Source organism: Arvicanthis niloticus, chromosome 6 (genome assembly GCF_011762505.2).
Source record: "Arvicanthis niloticus isolate mArvNil1 chromosome 6, mArvNil1.pat.X, whole genome shotgun sequence".
Classification (NCBI taxonomy): domain Eukaryota; kingdom Metazoa; phylum Chordata; class Mammalia; order Rodentia; family Muridae; genus Arvicanthis; species Arvicanthis niloticus.
In genome coordinates, this window is record NC_047663.1 from 65,843,921 (window position 1) to 65,864,060 (window position 20,140).

At 47.0% G+C, this 20,140-nt stretch overlaps 1 protein-coding gene, 1 long non-coding RNA gene and 1 pseudogene across 2 annotated transcripts; 2 read left to right on the forward strand and 1 right to left on the reverse strand.

The window, feature by feature from the left end:
• Nucleotides 1-2,824: 2,824 nt before the first annotated feature.
• Nucleotides 2,825-3,006, forward strand: LOC117712048 (ATP synthase F(0) complex subunit k, mitochondrial pseudogene; annotated as a pseudogene).
• Nucleotides 3,007-6,564: 3,558 nt separating this feature from the next.
• On the forward strand, nucleotides 6,565-19,691 carry Atox1 (antioxidant 1 copper chaperone). The gene is made up of 4 exons (XM_034504512.2): nucleotides 6,565-6,699; nucleotides 11,745-11,820; nucleotides 16,045-16,201; nucleotides 19,556-19,691. Exons 1-3 carry the CDS (start codon nucleotides 6,694-6,696, stop codon nucleotides 16,167-16,169), a joined length of 207 nt encoding a protein of 68 aa, XP_034360403.1. The 5' UTR covers nucleotides 6,565-6,693; the 3' UTR covers nucleotides 16,170-16,201; nucleotides 19,556-19,691.
• Nucleotides 6,693-16,107, reverse strand: LOC143442801 (uncharacterized). Its single transcript, XR_013111297.1, has 3 exons — nucleotides 15,979-16,107; nucleotides 6,999-8,432; nucleotides 6,693-6,857 (listed from the first exon to the last, which is right to left on the reverse strand). It is a non-coding gene; the product is annotated as an uncharacterized LOC143442801 (long non-coding RNA).
• Nucleotides 19,692-20,140: the final 449 nt, after the last annotated feature.

Genomic DNA, 20,140 nt, shown 5'->3' on the forward strand with positions numbered 1-20,140 from the left:
TATATATATATATATATATATATAAAATTATGCATATAATTCATTTATATATTATAATATATTATATATATTATTCATATACATATATAATTTGTTTAACAAATAATCACAGCCCCATCTGGCCTGGAACTCATAAAGATCCTCCCCATTCTGCCTCTGCTGGCATTAAAGTAGCACACCACCAAAGCTAGCTTTAAAAGACTGTTTTAAAGATGTATTTATAAGGGGAGAAACCCGTAAAGATACATATCGTTTTGTTTTTTGGGAATAGTACTCATGCATGTGAAGTATTTCAATCAAGACCACCCTATTCCCTCTCCCCCTAATTCCATGGAGGCTCCCACTGGGTCCACTTTGTACTGCAGCTATGTAGCTGTGTGCATAGGACCATCTACTGGAGCAGTCGTAGCCTCTCTGGTGCCACCTACCTGAAGAAAACTGACTTTCCCTCTCCTGGTGACCAGTTGCCAGTAGCTCCTCGGCTAAGGGTGACACTCTATGCAGGAGCATCATCTGGCTTGACTTTTCCCAGGCCTTGTGTGCATGCTGGCATTGTCACTGTAGGTTCATATGGGCAGATGCCCTGTTGTGTCCTGAATCATCCACTGTCTCTGCCCCTTACAGTCTTTCTGCCCACTTCTACAAAGGGCCTTGAGCCTCGGGGGTGAGTAGGTGATACTGGCATCCAATTTAGGGCTGAGAACTCCACAGTCTCTGATTCTAGTGTGTTGATCAAATCACAAGTCTCTGTGTTCAAAACCAGCTACTGCAAAAAGAAGCTTCTCAGTGAGAGTGAAAAGAGTTTGCAAACCCAAGGATTGCACATAGGCCCTGAGGTCTTCCAGTCATGGGGTCGGAGTTAAAGTTGGGGGTGGGAGTGGGGATGGGGGTAGGCAGTCCTCTGTAGATTTCATGAAACTCTATAAACAAAGGCTTACTACAGTAACATTCCGGGCAGCACCCTTTGTAACAGAGAGAAGTCAAAGCCAGGTATCTTGTTGCAGGCCTGGAGTACTACCACTCCCAGAGGTGGAGACAGGATTAACACTCTAAGTGGGCTACTATGTAGGAAGACTGCATCCAAAAAGAAAAAAAGAAAAGAAAGCAATCCCACCGGAGCATCCAGCTACATAGACAGACATACTAACACTAACAGACACAATAACACAATCTCTACTTCCAAGGGACAGCCACCAAACCATCCAGAAGATGAGTCTACAGGTATCAATATAGAGCTGTTCAAAAGACAGAGAACAACAAGCCAGCGGTGATGTAGCTGCCTGCAGAGGGCGAGCCGGTGCCCTCTGCTCTCTCTCTCCCGGTTCGAATCCCGCTTTCCCCATGTGACTCTGCCAGAGTTTAATGGGGGGGGGGGGGGGAAGAGTTTAAAAGACAGAGAACAAAGGAGAGGGAAGAATGGATACTTTATGCCAGGCAGGTCAACATGGCAGAAGCTTCCACCAAAGAGCCAGGGCTGCCCAGGCCCACCTATTTCTGTGTCTTTTCACTGGGCTTGCACTGGCAAGAAAGAATCTGAGTCATAAGAAATGGTTAATGATTACCAAGAGTAAGATGGACTTTGTCCCAGTGGAGAAGACAGGTTTAGAATTCATTCTGTACCCTTTGCCACTGTGATTTTTTTTTTCTGTTTAATTTTTTGTTGTTTTATTTGAGTCAGGGTCAAACAGTCTGGCCTTTAACTTCTGATCTTCCCGTCTCCACCGGTGCGAATCACCGTGCACAGCTTGTGGGCACAGACCCGTCATGGCCTGCCTGTAGAGGTCAGAGGACAACAAGACAGGAAGCACCTGTTCTCTCATCCTACCATGTGGGGCCTGAGGATGAAACTCAGGTTATTGACATCACCTGGGCACATAATATAAGGATCTTTCTTATTTTTAAAAGATTTATTTATTTTATGTATATTGATATGCCATTGCTCTCTCCAGACACACCAGAAGAGAGCATCAGACCCCATTCCACATGGTTGTGAGTCACCATGTGGTTGCTGGGAACTGAACTCAGGACCTCTGGAAGAGCAGTCAGTGCTCTTACCATCTCTCCAGCCCTAAAGATCTTTTTTTTTTTTTTTTTTTTTGTTTTTTTAGACAGGGTTTTTCTGTGTAGTCCTGGCTGTCCTGGAACTCACTTTGTAGACCAGGCTGGCCTCGAACTCAGAAATCCGCCTGCCTCTGCCTCCCAAGTGCTGGGATTAAAGGCGTGCGCCACCACCGCCTTTAGATCTTTTTGTTGTTGTTTTGGGACAAGATCTCACCACTTAGCCTTGACAGGCTTGGACCTTGATGTGTAGACACACAGCACAGCATTGAATTCATAGAACTCTGCCTGCCTCTGCCTCCTCAATGATGAGATTAAAAGTGTGTGTCTTCACTTTTAGCCTGGGATTAGGAGTTTGAGCCCATCTTGAGCTATATTGTAAGATCTTGTCTCCAAAATTAATTAACTAATTAAGTGAAAGAAAAGAAAAAGAAAGAAAAAAAACAGTAAGATAAACCAAGACAGCGAGAGCTCTTTCCACAGTCTAATGACTGGAGTTTGATTCCCAGCACCCATAACACAAGAGAAGCCTCTCATTCGAGCTGTCCTCTGACCTTCAGACGCATGCTGTGGTAAACAAATGTGCAAACTCACACACACACAATAAGTATAATATTTAAACTTTTTTAAAAATTATTTTTTAAGAGTCACCATGGCCTGTCGGCCATGTGCAGGAAAGATTTGTCTTCTGGTCTCGCTGAGCTGGTCACTGGGTTTGTGGAAGGACGTCAGCTGCAGAGTTTGTGACTTGGGCAAGATTGACGTCATGGCTGGTCCAGAAAGTGATGACCATTTCCAGTTCACAGGTATCAAAAAAAAAAAAAATTGAACTTTTATACCCTCACAGGTAGAATGAATTGTGTCCTGGCCACACACGGAGGCACTGCTTTGTTAGTCTTATACTTCAAGTTAAGGCCTAGAAACCCTCCAGCCGGGAAAGCAACATAAATAGATTTTGAGATGTCTGACATCATCTGTTAAGTCCCAAGCCTGAAGAAGCTGATGTGAACCCACCATGTAATACTCAATTTGTACAATAAATTATGAACCTGGAAAAATTATTTTTAAAATTTAAAATTAAAACCTTACAGGGGTAGTTGGTGGTGGCACATGCCTTTAATCCCAGCACTCAGGAGGCAGAGCCAGGCAGATCTCTGAGTCCCAAGGCAAACTAATCTAAAGACTTAATTCCAGGACAGCCAGGACTATACAGAGAAACCCTATGTCAAAGATAGATAGATAGATAGATAGATAGATAGACAAACAAATAGAGATAGACTAACCTTTCCCCTAATTCTGAGAGGCAGTCTAAATGAAGCTATCAAAACTTTAAATGAGCCGGGCAGTGGTGGCACACGCCTTTAATCCCAGCACTTCAGAGGCAGAGGCAGGCAGATTTCTGAGTTCAAGGCCAGCCTGGTCTACAGAGTGAGTTCCAGGACAGCCAGGACTACACAGAGAAACCCTGTCTCGAAAAAAAAAAAAAAAAAAAAAAAACTTTAAATGACAGACAATTCCCCACATTCTAATTTGTTCTAGTTTGAATTTTAGAGAACTGTGTGCGGTGTCATCACAACACTACCCGCATTAAGGCCAGAAGCAAGCTATACATCCATCAGGTGAGGACTCTCAGTGAGGCATGTCAGGGGCAAGGAAAGGAAGTTGACCGCAGGAGGTGAAATGAAGATGGCTTGGCTTCCCTTCCCCCAGAATAAGTCCGGGGCCATCGGTGCTCAGCACTAGCTCTTGCATCAGCCTCTTTGACATTTCTGTCATGGACAGCTAGACGGGAGGTCCTTGTTCTCTAGAAGTTATGTGGAGTTGGGGCAAGGAGACAGAGAGTGGGTGGTATCAGTTCCCTTGATACCGATGATACAGATGAGGGATACAGATGCTTTCCCAGAAGCCTCCCAGCCAGAACCCTGACACGTTCTGCAGGGCGACCTATTTCTTGGACACCCATGTCTTACCCTTCTGGACAGTTGACCCTGCTTACATCCATCACACTTTTGTATCAGGGTGAAGGGTTGTTAGTGCTTGGGACATGGCGTTATGTAGTCCAGGCTGGCCTTGAACTTTCAGCAACACCCAATTCTAAGTGATGAGATTAACAATGTTCATCTGTTCACTACCATGCCTGGCCTATTATGTTCTTACATTTATTTTATTTTGGTTCATTATATATAAGACAGGTACTCATGAGGCTCAGACTGACCTCCAATTCATGACTCCCCTGCCTCAGCCTCCGGAATGTAGGGGGAGGGATTACTTATAGACACATGTGCTCCCTCTGCCCCCCACATCCATCTAGTCTTAGATTTTTAGGCTTTCCCCAGTTAGCCAACTTCTTACAACTTTTATGTTCAAATTATAGTATGGTTTCTGACTGAGCCCATCCTGACACACAGAACAACAGATTGCCTCCTTAGTTTAGGGATCTATCATCTCTTAGCCTTCAGCTCAAGGACACAAATGGCTGGTGGAGGAGATAAATCTAGTCTGTTGTCCTTCTGGCACATGTTACCCATGAAGTAACTCGGTTACTGGGGCTGCCCTAATTGGGTGGGAAGGACACAGTCTCACTGGCTTTGTTTTTGTTTTGTTTTGTTTCTTCTTAGGAGGAGAGTAGATAGATTTTTTTTTTTTTAAACTTTACACGAGCTACAGTCTACAGTCATCTTGGAAAAGGGACTATAACAGAAGAATTGGTTTCACCCAATTGGCCTATAGGCAAGTCTGCAGGGGTGTTGCTCCCTTCTGAGTGCTGAGATTAAAGGCTCCAGCCACCTTGAACTCTGGATCCTCCTGCCTCAGCTTTGTTTTGTTTGTTTGTTTGTTTGTTTTTTGCATAGCCTTGCATGTCCAGTGTAGAGTGAAAAATTATAAAGGCCATCTTATGAAATATGTGTAAATTTTTCGCCTTAGACCTTGGGCAGAAAAGCACCTGCCAGCAGGTTTGGGTCCATCTAATTAGTTACAGAGGAGGGGGAGTTACAGGACAAAGGCCTGTTAAGAACATCCCAGAAACTGACTGTCCAAGGGAGGAACTACACCCTGCCCCCATGGTACGGCCTACTAGTGTTCAAAAAAGTAAAACAACCAATCCTGTGCACCCGCACGAAAGTTTGCTTTTTCCCTACCCCGCCCATATATAAGCGCTATGCCCCTGAGCCACGTGGTCAGTCCCTCTATCCCCTATGTGAGATATGGGGATATGGGCTGGCCCAGAGCTCTGATTTAATAAACCACCTCATGTGCTTTACAGCAAGACGGTCTCTCGTGTGTCCTTTGGGTGCGTGCTATCCCGTGACTTAAGTGGACCCCCTTTCTGGGGAGTCCCGGACCTTTCACCGGGAACTTGCACTGTAGACCAGCTAGCTTTGAACTCAGAGGTCCACCTGCCTCTGCCTCCAGAGGGCCAGGATTGAAGGCATGGATCACCACCTGGCCCAGCTCTGGCTCAACGTTTACAAGCACTGGGGTTACAGTTGTGTACTGATTTACTATGTGCCTTTAAATTTGGACTTTTTTTCTTTTTTCCCAGAGCTGAGGACCAAACCCAGGGCCTTGCACTTGCTAGGCAATCGCTCTACCACTGAGCTAAATCCCCAGCCCCGGATTGTAGCTGCCTGCAGCTATAGGTTACTGGGTTCTCCTGAGAGGAAGCCTAGGAATGAATGGGAATGGAGGGCAAGAGAAACGTGGGGCCAAGACAAAGTATTTTGATCAAGGACCGAAGTTTAATAATTTGCTTTCACATATAAAGGGGAAGCCCCCCACCCCCCACCCCCAGTCTCTTCTCGGTTCAGCCCAGGGGCTGGGCAAGGAGACAGCAGTCCGGAAGGTGTCAAGGCTAGCTCAGCAGGCAGTCCATTCTTAGCTCAGGTAGCAGGCTCCAAGGCGCCAAGGCTGGTAATGCAATGCATCTCCTAGGTCTTACTGTTGCTTGGTCTATTGTGATAAATGACTTTGCAGGCCTGCTCAGGCCTGGGGGAAGGGCACACCGGATTTTTTTTTTTAAATATGTTTTTCAGGAAAGGGTTTCAAGAAGTCCAGGATGGCCTTGAACTTTGCAGCCATAGTAAGCCTTGAACCCAGAAATCTTCTGCCTCAGCCATTCTAGTAGCTGGGTCAACAGGCCTGCCGCCCTAGGCCAGGCCACTCTAGTTTAGGGACTGAGTTGAGTGATAAGCAAGATAGTCCCTTTAAGGAAATGTCAGATCTTATTTCCAGGAGCCTTGGCCTTGTTACAGAAACGAACCAGTAGAAGACGCAGGTCTGGTCTCTACAAGTTAGCCTCAGCCTGGCCTCAAAAAAGAGCCTGGCCTTTCCGTGTCCGGAGAGGGCGTGACCAAGTGGAGGGCAGCCCAAGAGAGGAGCCTAGCTGTAACAGGGCCGGAAGGGACCGGAACTTAGCAGATACTTCCTCAAAAGGCGGGGCCTTGCGGAAGCTGGACTCCGGAAGAGGCGGTGCCTAAGTGGAGCCCACCCCTAGGGCGGGGCCGGGCCGAAGGATGGGTTGGCCCAAGGGCGGGGCTTCCAGGAGCGCTCTCCGGAAGCGCCGCTTTGGTGTCCGGGAGAGGTGTTTCAGTCGTCGTCGTCACCCCCGCCGCTGCTGTGTGTGCCGCATCAGTCATGCCGGTAAGTGGCCGTTCGGCCCGCGGGAACGTCTATCTCCGGCCCGATGCACGGTTTCCGGGCCAGACGCTGCTGTCAGGGCGCAGGCTGTGGCCAGAGCTTCAGTCTTTTCTCGGTTTACCTTCCGCACCGATCCTCCAGCTTCGCGACCCTCGGGAAAGCTGCAAAAAGCAATGTAATGCAGAACACAGGCCTCCGGGTCGCTCTAGAGAGTTTTCGAGAGGCAGCCCATCCTTTTCTGCATGATGGGTAAACTTGAGGCAGGGAGGTAGGGCAGAGAACCCACATAGGGATACCAGTACCTGTCCTTTCCACGTTCATAACCCCCGCAGCCGTGCTAGCGAGTTTCCAAAGAAGCATGTCTCTATTCACCTCTCCTTCCCACTCTGGCCTGCTTCCACTCAGTGACAACACTGAGCCGACAGGGTACTTTCTTTCCAACCAGAAAGTCCCAAAGTTCAGAGCAGAGTTTGAGGAGCCGGAGAGCAGCGCTTATCTTGCCTTTGAATTCACCCCCACTCCTTTGCATGGCCGCTTGTAGCCTCATTGCTTAGTTAAATGAAGGCCTTACATGAGGCCTTGACACATCACACAAGAAGAGCAGAAAAAAACCCAGTGCTTGTTGGAAAGCATTTATTGTTGGGAACTAGCTAGATAGGATCCAAGATGAAGCCAGACCACCTGGGAAGTGTTGGGCAAAACCAGTTGTACTTGTTTGGGGGCAGGCACTAATCGCAGATGGGTTTCTGAGATGCTGGCTGGAATTATGAGTGGGGAGCATTTTCCTCTCAGTGCCTCTCAACCCAGAGGTCTCCCAGGAGGATTCTGTGTTTTAGCAGCTGGGAATGAACCTGAGGCTTCTTCCTGGTTCAAATCCTTAAACCTCTCAGGTGTCGTTCTTGTGGTTCCTGCCCTTTGTCTTCAGACCCTGTCTGTGCTTGGTGCAAGATTTAATGAAAGACCAACTGGCACCTTATCAAGACCAATGGAAAAATGCAGGGAGATACTGGTCAAGTGCTACCTCCAGTCTAGCCAGGGAAATAAGTCTTACCCAAGATGGTTTGCAGACCAAAGCTTAACCCAGAAACCTGAAAGTCTGCCCTTGGCTTGCCAGCTAGGCAGCCTCAGGCAAGTTCTGCCTCTCTGAGACTTTATCTCCTCATCTGTAAAATAGGGACTGAAAAACAGACCTTTCAGGACTGAGGTTGGTATTAACTGGAATTATATCATCTAATACATAGCACAGCTGGTGACCCATCCATCTGTCCCCAAGTAGTAGGGACTCTTATGTTCATATAGGTCAAGTAGGATAGATAGATTGGGTAGGCAGGCTTCCATCCCATTTTAACATGGACCTTGTTGGTTAAAAGTTCAAGTTTTGTGTTCTCCCTCCAACACATGAGCTTCTTACACATGAGCTGTGTCTCCTGGGGTCAGTACTTAACCCCGGAGCTGCAGCCTCCTGATCTCTCAGAAGGAAGAATAAGAGTTTCCTGGCTTGTTGAATCATTGTAGCAATTAAAGGAGACAGTGTAACAAAGTGTTTAGAGAGGGTCCAGCACATCAGAGATGCGCAGATACTAGTAATCAGGAATCGACACCAGTGTTCAAAGACTCAATGTCCTCTAGAGGAACAGTGTCCTCCTCTTCCTCCTCCTCCTCCTCTTCCTCCTCCTCCTCCTCTTCTTCCTCTTCTTCCTCTTCCTCCTCCACTCCTACTCTTCCAGTTCTAGTGTCTGTAAAAGAATCATACCACTTACTGGCTTTCTGAAGTAATATATATATAATATATAGTAATATAACAATATGTAGTATAACATTAATATATACATTATACTTAAGAGAATTTATTTTGTTTGTTGTTGTTACAGAACATCACTGTAGCCCAGGTTGGCTATAAACAAATATGTAGCCCAGGATGATTCTTTTAGCATTCCTCCTGCCTTAGCTTCTCAAGGATTGGGATTACAGAAGTAAGCTGCCACACCTGGCTTAAAGTTTTGTCTTGTGGTGCTAGGTGTTAAATCCAGGGCCTGTGTATGCTACGTATGTGCTCTGCCACTGAGCCTCAAACCCAAGCCCTAAAGGATCCTTTTGTAAGAAGTCTAGTGGCACTGGGGAGACACCCAGAAGGTGGATCAGGTCTAGGGATACCCTTGTGAAGACTGGACCATGCTGTCCCTTAGGCCAACTTTCTGTCTTCATGTTTAGTTGCACAATTTGTAGGCAGAGGTTGGAATGTTGGCCTCCTGGAGCAGACCCCTGGCCTCTGACCTCTGTATTGTAAAAAAAAAAAAAAGTCCTTTCTTGTCTGGTCCTCAGATAACTGTTGACTTTAGCTCCTCGAACAGCAAAAATTATCCTCTGAAGTCCCCTTTCAGAGCTTCTTCTGAGTCAGGTTGTGGGAGCTGAGCTGTGCTAAGATTTGCCTGCAGCAAAGAAAGCCTTTCTCCCCTCCGGCCTTTGCACCTATGACCTCACCACATTAGTGAACCCTGAGCAGAAGGAAATGAATGCTCTTTTCAAGCTAGAAAATACTACAACAAGGGGACATGAGTGTTGCAGGATGGGTCAGCTGGTACAGATCCTTGCTGCCAGGCCTGACGGCTCCTGACGTCCACACTTGGGCCATGGCACACACTCCCACATGCAAATAAGTGAATAACTATATTTACTTGCTACTTACTATCATTTAGGTTTATTTTTATTTGTGTGTGTGTGTGTGTGTGTGTGTGTGTGTGTGTGTGCCACTTGTGTGCAGAAACCATAAGAGGGCTTCAAATTCACCTAGAGTTGGAGTTACGGTGGTAACTGTAACATCCAACGTAGTTCTAGAAACTCAGGTCTTCTGAAAGAGTACAAGCAGTCTTAACTACTGAGCCATCTCTCTATCCCTATTTTGATTTTTTTTTGTTTTGTTTTGTTTTATTAGACAGGGTTTTTCTGTGTATCCTGGAACTCACTCTGTAGACTAGACTGGCCTCAAACTTGGAGATCTGCCCGCCTCTGCCTCCAGTGTGGATGGATCAAAGACATGTGCCTACACCACCTAGCTTTTTTTGTTGTTTTTGTTTTTAAATTATACGTATATACCTGTGTCTATGTGTGGGTATGTGCGTATGTGTGTAGGTGCCTGTGGAGTCCATAAAAGGACATCAGATCTTCCTGGAGTTACAGTTACAGGCCATTGTGAGCCTGCTAACAGGGATGCTGGGATCCAAACTTGGGTCCTTTGGGAGAACAGTATGTGTTCTGAACTGCTGATTCCTAATTTTCACAAAGGAATTGCAGAGGACCCAAGTCTATATTCCTACCATCACATAGCGGCTCATAGCTACCTTTAACTCCAGTTCCAGGGGATGCTATATCCTCCTTTGAGTTCTGTGCAGTCCTGCACATACCGGGTGTGTATAAATTTATGAACGCATACATGCATATATACATTAAAAAGAAAAAGTATGCTGGATATGGTGGTCCATGACTTTAATCTTGCCTCTGCCTCCCAAGTGCTTAGATTAAAGTACTAAATTAATCCTAGGACTCAAATGGCAGAGGCAGGCAGATCTCTGTGAGTTTGTGACCATATAGGGAGTTTCAGACTAGCCAGGGGCCTGATGCCACAAGGTGCCCAAACACGGCTCATTAACAACATTAACATGAAGTTACCTTTAAGCTGTGGATATAAATATGATTCCTGTTTAGACTCGTTCCATCCCTAGACACCTCATTATGTGTATGCAAATATTACCTAGTCAGGGACATTTGTGCTCCCGAGGACTCAGATAGCGCTCACTCTGCCTGCCCTAGAAATGATGGGCTTCATGGGAAGGTGGGCATTGAATTGGGTATGTTGTTGGGTACCTGTTTATGCAGTACATGGGTTTCTGAGGCAGGAAGATAGAGCTTGAGGCCCACCACATTACCCATAACCCAGGAAAATCAGAACTCCTAAGGCTTAAAATTAGATTTATATATCAATAAAATCTCAATACACACAAGTTATCCCAATTATCTTAACCTTTAGATATTATCTCTGTGTATGGCTAATAGTATAGTGAGTTCCAAGCTAGCCTGGACTACATAATTAGAACCTGTTCTCAATGTAGCAGCAGCAACAACAACAACAAATCAAGCAGCGGGAGGGAGAGCCATTGTTTTGTTCTTGTTATTTGGTTGGTTGGTTTGTTTGTTATTTGCCATTTTGTTATTGCAGCAATATTACTGGTGGTTGGGGTCTTGGGCTGGTGTTTCTATGCTCTTGGCTTCTTATTCAAAGAGTTAAAATAAAGGTGCACATAGATTACAAAGTAGCACGGAAACTATTCAGACCAAAACAGTATACAAAACAGACCGGAATACACTGCAGCAGAGCAGCCCGCCATCTGAGTGAGGGTACTCAAGGGCCCTACTTTGGTTTGGGGCTTCCTTTGATGGGGTTCAAGAGAAGGAGGAGCTCCTGAGTTCCCTTCGTGGCCATGCCAGCCCCACGCAAGGACCATCCCCCTTGCGATCAGCCACCACATTACCGATCACCCAGGAAAATCAAAACTCCTAAGGCTTATAATTAGACAGTCAGACTAACATATCAATAAAATCTCAAAACACAAGATGTCCACAAAGCTTGACAAGTTATCCCAATTATCTTAACCTTTAGATATTATCTCTGCGTATGGCTAATTAAAGCCACGCTGGTTTTACGGCAGCTTTCGTAGTTGCTCTCCCACGGTTCTTCTTGCCGCTCCCTCTCTTCTACCCTTAGCTCCGCCTCCCTTTCCCCTGTCCAATCACAGGCCTCCCGTTGCAAATAGATTGGAAAGGAAAATTTCTGCCACAGTTCATCAGGTGCCAGACCTTGCAAAGACACTGTAGAGATCTTCTCTGTGGGTACTGCCTGTAATACATGGAAGCTCAGCATCCCCTACCCCCACCTGTTGACTAGATTGGACTCACAGATAGGCTTCCAGTGAGATTGTGTCCACTCTCTTAGAGCCCCTGGGACAGTGTATAGGTCACTCTAGAGCCTATCTCATAATCTTTCTTTCTTGCAGAAGCACGAGTTCTCCGTGGACATGACCTGTGAGGGCTGTGCCGAAGCTGTCTCCCGGGTCCTCAACAAGCTGGGAGGTGAGTGGCCCTCCACTGGAGATGGGATGGGGAGACTGTTACACAGGAGTCATGTTCAGATGCTTGAGGCTTAGAAGGATCTGCTGCAGCTGGAGCTCAGCTGGGACTAACAGTGAAACTGAAATGTGTGTGCCTGTGTGCACTCGGCTTACACAGGGATGGATGCCTTTGGACCCCACTGCAGCCACCTCACGTCTCTCTCATTCACTGCAATTCTCCCCTGTCCCTTACACCTAGCTTATTTTTGAGACAGAGCCTTGCTAAGTAGCCCTGGTTGTCCTAGAATGTACCACATAGACTAGGCTGGTCCTAAATTTACAGTAATCCTTCTGCCTCTGCCTTCTGAATGCTGGAATTACAAACTTGTGCCACTATATACAACTCCATTTTGTTGAGTCTTTCACCACTCCCCTCCCCCACCTCTTTCTTCAGGGTCTCGATGTGTAGCTGGTAGTCATGGACTCCATCAACTAGCCTCTGTTTGAACGCCCAGTGACTATCTTTTATGAAAACAGGAAGTGTATGAGTACAATGACTTGGCTGAATTCACAAAGCCTGCAGGACAGAGGTGGTGTTCGGTCACACTGTCTAGCTCTGGAGCCTAGAGGTGCTAGGTGGTATACTGGTGATCTCCAGTGTGACAACATACACAGAGTAAAAACAACCAGGCCTGGTGGTGCATGCCTGTAAACCCAGAAGCCCAGGAGGATCAAAAGTCAAGGCTAGCCTGGGCAATTTAGGGAGACCTTATCTCAAAATAAAAATGACTGAAGAGGCTGGGGTGTAGCTCCTCAACAGAGTGCTTGCGTAGCGTGTATGACATTCTAGATCCAGCCCCCAGTACTGCAAGAAAATAAAACCATAAGTTTGTAAAAGCAAAGCAAAGCTTGGTGTGGCCGCTCACAGCTGTAATCCTAGCTCCTGGGAGCCAGAGACAAACAAGGCATTGCCATGGATTTGAGGCCAGCCTGGGCTACAGACCCTACAGAAGTAAGGGAGACCCTATTTCTACAACTTGTAAATAAACAAAACCTAGTGTAACAGTACCACTGAGGGGTGAAACGGCTCTCATGTCGTCAGTCCAGAGTGGGACTTTCCACGGTGGAACAGGACAGAGGAAGTCAGTGGCCGAGGGGAAGTGCCTTGCCCAAACCCCAAGGGGAGGGCGAGTCAGGACCCGCTGCTGAGCCCTGTGAGCTGGGAGGTCTTCATTTTATGTTTTTATTTTTTTAAAACAGGGTCTCCCGGTATAGTTCTGGCTAGCCTGGAACTTACCATGGGTAGCCCAGGATAGACTTCAAACTTTCAACAGTTTTCCTGCCTCAATTGCCTGAGTTCTGGGATTATAGGCAAGAACTACCATGGCCAGCAACACTGAGATCACAAGAATCTGAGACTCTGGAGAGAGCCTGGCTGCTGACTTCCCACACGGCTATAGGCTTCCCTCCCCAGGGTTTGGCCCTCCCCAGATGAGATCTGAGATTGTCAGCATGTGCCTGAGACACTTCAGAAACGAAATAGGGGATGCTGGAGAAGTAGCTCAGTGGTTAGGAGCACTGACTGCTCTTCCGAAAGCCCTGGGGTCAATTTCCAGCACCCTCTTAGAAGTTCGAAACTGTAACTTTTTCTTATATGTAGATTCAGAGATTGTAGCCACGCCCTGTACCATGGGCTAAACAGCCCTGCTGGTACTGAGGGGCCTTTACCTTTGATAAGTTTCTTCCTGCACTGGCTAGTTTTATGTCAGCATAATACAAGCTACAGTCATTTCAGCAGAGGGAACCTCAACTGAGAAGATGCCACCACCAGACTGGCCTGTGAGCAAACCTTGGCATGTTTTCTTCATTGATGATTAATGTGGGAGGGCCCAACTCACTATGGGTGGGGCCACCCCGTCCTTGTGGTTCTGGGTGCCATAAGAAAGCAAGGTGAGTAAGCCATGAGGAGTAAGCCAGTAAGCAGCATTGCTTCATGGCCTCTGCATCACTCCTGCCTCCAGGGATGTCCAGCCCTGACCTACTCTTCATGATAGATTGTGATGTAGAAGTTTAAGCAAAATAAAGCCCTTCCTCCCCAGGTTGTTTTTGGCCATAGTGTTTTTATCACAGCAAAAGAAACCCTAAGACACTCCTTTATGCCTCTCCTGTTGAGGACAGTCGAAGGGCTTTTGAGTTGTTTAGGACCTGGGCAGTCAGACTAAGGGCTGACTTAGGTTGAAAAGAGCATTGGGGCTAATCCTAGCCCCTTTGTGACAGCTGGGGAAGCCAAGGCCTGTAATAGTCCTGATCATAGCTACCCAGGCCTTTTCATTGACATGCCATTTTAGAGGAGGGAATGGTGGGTTTTCGTTTCTTCTGTGGTTGGGGTTGGACAAGAAAGGCAGTTTGGCAGTGGCTGTTAACATCCCACATGTTTCAAGCTGGTGCCCCACAGTTCTACTCCAATTTACAGTGTGGAAGCATTGCAAGGTATGGCCACGCGGGCTTGGGTGCACTGACTCTAGAATGGCAGGCAGACCCAATCCTTTGTCCCCAGAAGGATCAAATCAGTGAGCAGATGTGGGAACACCTGGGAGAGCTGTTGAAAAGCAAGGGACAGCTAGGCAGTGGTGGCATAAGCCTTTAATCCCAGTATTCTAGAGGCAGGAGCAGGTGAATCTCTGTTGAGTTCAAGGCCAACCAGTCTGGTCTACAAAGTGAGTTCCAAGACAGGTGACACAGAGAAACCCTGTCATGAAAAACCAAAACCAAAGACAAAACAAAAACAAACAAACAAAAAAAACCAGGCCTGTCATCACACTAATCGGGAAGCTGAGGCAAGAAAATCACAAGCTCAGGCCTCCCTGGACTGTAGAGTGAATTTGAGAAATTCAAAGCTACTCTGGGTAATTTAGTGAGATCTCCTCAAAATAAAAAGTATGAAGAGACCTGCGGGTGAAGCTGTGCACACACACCAGAAAGGCTGCGGAGCCCCAGGGCTTCAGTGGTAGAATACACATGTGAGACCCAGTACTACATTGAGAGAGAGAGAGAGAGAGAGAGAGACAGAGAGAGAGAGAGAGAGAGAGAGAGAGACAGAGACAGAGACAGAGACAGAGAGACACAGAGAGAGCACAAGCATTAGATACTCAGTGGGATAGGATGCTGCTACCAAGCTTGAGTTTAATTCTAGGACCCACACAGAAGGAGAGATCTGACTCTAAGCTGTCCTCTGAGTATCACATATGTTCTTACACAGATAGACACATACACACACTCACACACACATGCACATCCTCAACACGTGCTCATTCACCTCACTCACATGTACTCTCACGTATACTCACTGATACACTATCATACAGTCCCTTACTCACACTCACACACATTCATCCTCCCACACACTCACATGTGCACTCACACAGAGACACACGCTCGTATGCAGATTCTTTCCACACACTTGTTCACTCACACTTGCTAACACAGACTCATACTTGTTAACACACACCTATGTTCTTATTAAAATGTGATGAGCTTTTGAAAACAAGCATTTGGAGAGCTAAGAGCACAAGCTGCTCTTGCAGAGGACCCGGACCCACTTCTCAGCACCATATGGTGGTTCACAACCAAGGGAAGCGATGCTCTCTTCTGACCTCCATGGGCACAGCACACATGTGGTACACAGACACACATGCAAGACAAAGACTCACAAACATAAAAATAAGTAGCTCCGGGGCTGAGAAGATACCTCGATGGTTAAGAGTACTTCTCTTGTAGAAAACCTAGCACCCACATCTGGCGGCTCACAACCACTTAAAACTCCAGACCCCACACCTCTGGCCTTTAGGGGCACCTCTACTCACGAGCTAAATTGGGAGGTTAGCGTGAGCATAGGAAAGTGAGGTAGTAGTGATAGTAGGATTGGGGGAGGAAGAGGGGAAGGAGAAAGGAGGAAGAGAAGAAAACTCTGAGGGGCTGAGGAAAGCACTTAGGAGTGGACTACTCACTTGCCTGGTTCTTGAGGCCTTGGATTCAAGCCCCGTTACCAAAACTTCTTACACACAGAGAAAAGCCTGCAGCAGAGCCCGTCATGCTCACAGTACCTAAAACAGAAGGAGCTTGCTGCTCCCTGACTCCAGGAGAGAAGCCTGGTGTTACAGGCATAATTAAGGAGGCTGACCTCTGTTCCAGTGAGTGGAAGGGTCCTGCTTCCCTCTCCCACATCCCAGTTTGCTTCTTCCTGCAGGAGTGGAGTTCAACATTGACTTGCCCAACAAGAAGGTCTGCATCGAGTCTGAGCACAGCTCAGACACCCTCCTGGCAACCCTCAACAAAACAGGAAAGGCCGTTTCCTACCTTGGCCCCAAGTAGCCAGTCCTTCCGGATATAAACTGAAGAGGCAGGTGGGTTGAGGTCCCAGGCATTGTCACACAAGCCTGTTGCTTCTCCTGGGGTCCCTCTCTGAAAGGCTTGAGCCCAGAAGCAGTTCAGATTATAATTTCTTTGGGGTTTGGAATCTTTGCCTAAGTTCACCCAGAGGGCATCTGTAATAGAAAACCCCTCCATGTTCGCACCACTGAGTTGGCACTACACTGCAACTGGGCTTCCTGGATTTGAGGTGCTCAGACTGAACTTGGGCTTCTTGAGAGAGGTAGGAGGGTGCTCTGATGTGTTCAGCCCACTGCTTTACTCTGGAAAGGTCACAAGCGCATCATCATTGTCCAGTACAAACGAGAAGTTCAGGGGGTTTGAAGGTCTCCTGTGAGCAGACAGAGCTCCGTGTTATGTTCCCAGGGTCCCATGGGACTTGAGGGGCACCTTGCTTGGTCAGCATGGTTTAAGTTTAGAGTGTGTGACCCTTCTGGAATGGTGAGCCTCTTACTTTGGTGAAGTGACTGTCCCTTCACAGTAGATGCCTGTGTCCCATGCCTCTGTCACTCCTGTGCATGAGTTCATGCTCACCCTGCCTTCCCTTCCACTTGGAGCTGGATGTAGATCTAGCCCAGCTTGGTGCAGAGTCAGTGACCCATCTAAGTTGTCTTCCGCCTGACAGGTCCGGGGGAGGCAGGAGTGGACCAGTGCCAGTGCCATTCCGTCAGGGAGGACAGTCACCTGCCCACCCAGCAGTCCTTACTGTGTCCAGCACCCTTGCCTCCTCCGCAGTGTGTCTGACGCATGAGTTACTACGGTCACTTTGGTGGTTTGTGTCCTCTTTGGAACTGAGAAACATGAGGCCTGGTGAATGCAAGTGACCTGACCAGAGTCCCACGTGGGTAGTTGGGTGGCAAAGGAATGAGCCAGGCAGTCTGTGTGAGCATGTAAATGATAGTTACCACCATGATAGTTACCACCGTAGTGCTGACTCTATCAGTGACCCACGAGGACCCCTGGCAGAGACCAGCTGTAATCAACTGGGATAGGAGGTTCCCCTTTGAGTAGAGCATCCTCCTTAATGCGAGCATTTGGAACCTAAGCCATGTGTTCTGTGTATATGGTACATCCCAGCAAATTAAAAGGTAAAGATGATCCAGTTCACAGCCAAGGATAACCTGGGTTCCATAGAGAGACCCTGTCTCAAAAAAATAAATTAAAAAACAACAAGGACAGAAAGATGGTTCAGCAGATGAGGGTGCCTGCTACCGAGCCTGACAACCTGAGTTCAATCTCCAGGACCCATATTGTGGTAGAGGAGAACTGAATCTCTCAAATCATCTTCTGCCCTCTATACATGCACATTCAACACACACACACTCATACACACTCAAAACACACACACACACACACACACACACACACACACTAAATTTAAATAAATAAGTAAATAGGAGTTATTGCTTCCCCTGCCTTTTCTGGCCCTGGATTAGGCCCATGTCCAGGAATGAGCAAGCATGAAGTCTGAGTTTCAGCTCTGTGACTTGGATATGTTTTATGCACCTAACATTTCATCTATGAAGGGGACAAACCCCTCCATTCTGCCCCACTGCCTTTCCTGGTTCCTGTGCAGTCTCCTTAAGGTTTGCCCTCTACAGGATGACACCACCAACAGCTTTTGCTGTGCTTTGGACCTGTGTATCCAGTATGGTCCAGCATCCCTGGGTTTTCTGGGTTGAGTGAGTGGGTGGGGCACTGGCCTCCATCTCCAAACAACCTTATTGCATTTTGAACCTCCTTGTAAAGGTTTTCTCTATTTAAAAAAAAAAAAAATGATTTTAAAATAGAGCTTCCCTGTATAACCCAGGCTACTGAAAGTGGCAACAATCCTTCTACCCTAACTCCTCAAATGCTGTGATTACAGGTGTGACCCCCAGGTAAACTTCCAGGTAAGGTTGTATATGAGGCTCCTTGGGTAAAGGCACTGTGCAAGCCTGGTGACTTGAGTTTGATCTCTAAAACCCACCTAAGGTGGAAGGAGAGAATAAACCTGTCCTCCAACCTTCACACACATGTACCAACCCCATTCTAAAGAAAATTTTTATTTAGCTGGGTGGTGGTGACACACAACTGTAATCTCAGCAGAGAGGCAGAGGCAGGTGGATCTCTGAGTTCAAGTCCAGCCTGGTCTACATTGTTAGTTCCAGGACAGCCAGGGCTACACAGAGAAGCCATGTCTCAAACAAACCAACCAAACAAAAACAAAAACAAAACAAAAAGTGTTAGTTTAATTTTGAAAAAAAGGTTGTGTTTGATAAGCAAGTTCTCTGGAGAAGGACTGGGAGGAAGGACGAACAGCCCCTGTAACTAAAGTGGCGCCTGCTGATGGCAGAGTTCAACCCTTCCAGCTTTGCTCCTTCTGGCTTTTGTTATCAAGGTGAAAATGCAGTTGACATAATGTAGTAGTTAGCCGTGTTCATGGGCGCCATTCATAAGCATTGTATGCATTCCTAGTGGAACACAACCACACCCATATCTACTTCAGAACGTTTTCGTTATCTGAGAAAAACACATGCCCATCAGCAGTGGTTCCCCAGTCACCCACACTGCTTCCTCTGATGATGCCAGTCTGCTTGCTTCCTGCTGCTCTGGGAGAGTCTGGATACTTCCTACAAAGGGAATGATATATAGTGTCTTTATTTGTTTGCTTGTTCATTTGAGATAGGGTCTCATTGTAGCCCAGACTAAGCCTGAGCTCAAGATTTAGTGAAAATGATCTTGAGTTTTCTGATCATCCCTATCTCCACCTCCCCAGGCATACCTCACCTTCATCATGCCTGTTTTATGTTAATTTGCTGGGTTCCCCCCCCCACACACAGGGTTTCTCTGTATAGCCTTTGCAGTCCTATAACTCACTCTGTATATAAGACCTGAAACTCACAGGGATTCCCCCTGCCAATGTCTTCCCCGTCCTGGGATTAAAGGAATGCAGCTCCACCTCCTGGCATTTTTATCATCATCATCAGTCATCATCATTATTATTAACCATTTCATGTAGCTCAGGCTGGCCTTGAACTCCTGATCCTCTGGCTTCTATCTCCAGTGTTGATATTACAGAAGTTGGCCAAGCCCAGTTCTCTGACTTTTTAGTCTAGGAGGTGTCAAACATGTATAAGCTCTGTGTGGAAAGAGCTGGCTCCTGTCCCTCACCCAGACCCAACGTTCCACATCTGGTTATTTTGTAACAGACTAACCATACAAAGTTTCGCTTTTTCAGACTCCAATTACCACGGGCAGTACAGAGAGTCTGCAACAGACTGAAATGCAATGTTTCCCATTCACAGTAGGTGGCGCCATTGATCCATCTTATTTTCCCTTTCTCCTAGGCTGTTGATCTGGTCTTCCCCGCAGATCTGGAACACCAACTGCTCAGTCCAGCTCAGCCATGCAATTCCTGCCCAGACAGGCCTTCCCTGCTGGCTCCCTTCGAGCTTCCATGCAATAAAGTCAAGCTGCATTTGTTGACAGTGTCTGTTGTGTGTTCTTGGTACTGCTTGCTCAACCACAAGCTGCTGCTGTGCTTGCCTGTGTTGCTAGGGCCTCCCACTCAAGGTCACATGCCCATCACATGCCCATTCTCTGCTATGTGATCTTGAGCAGCCCACTGCCCTCTCTGGGCCTCCCTGTAATGAGAATCATTGGGCCAGATCAGTGATTTTCTTTCTTCTCACTACAGACTGTGTATTTGAAACACTACCAAGTGAACTGAATGTAAAAGATGAGACTTCGAAGTAGTTAGAAAAATGGGAAGCCACTGTGAAGACAGGGTACTCTGTCTGGTAGGGTTTGGACTCCAGCACAGCCCAGCTGCTTTACTTAACCTCTCAGTGTTCAAGGTCTGGGAGATAACAGTGTCTTCAGAAAATGGTTGTGGTACTTATAGGGACAAAATGAGCCACCCAGCGTGAGTT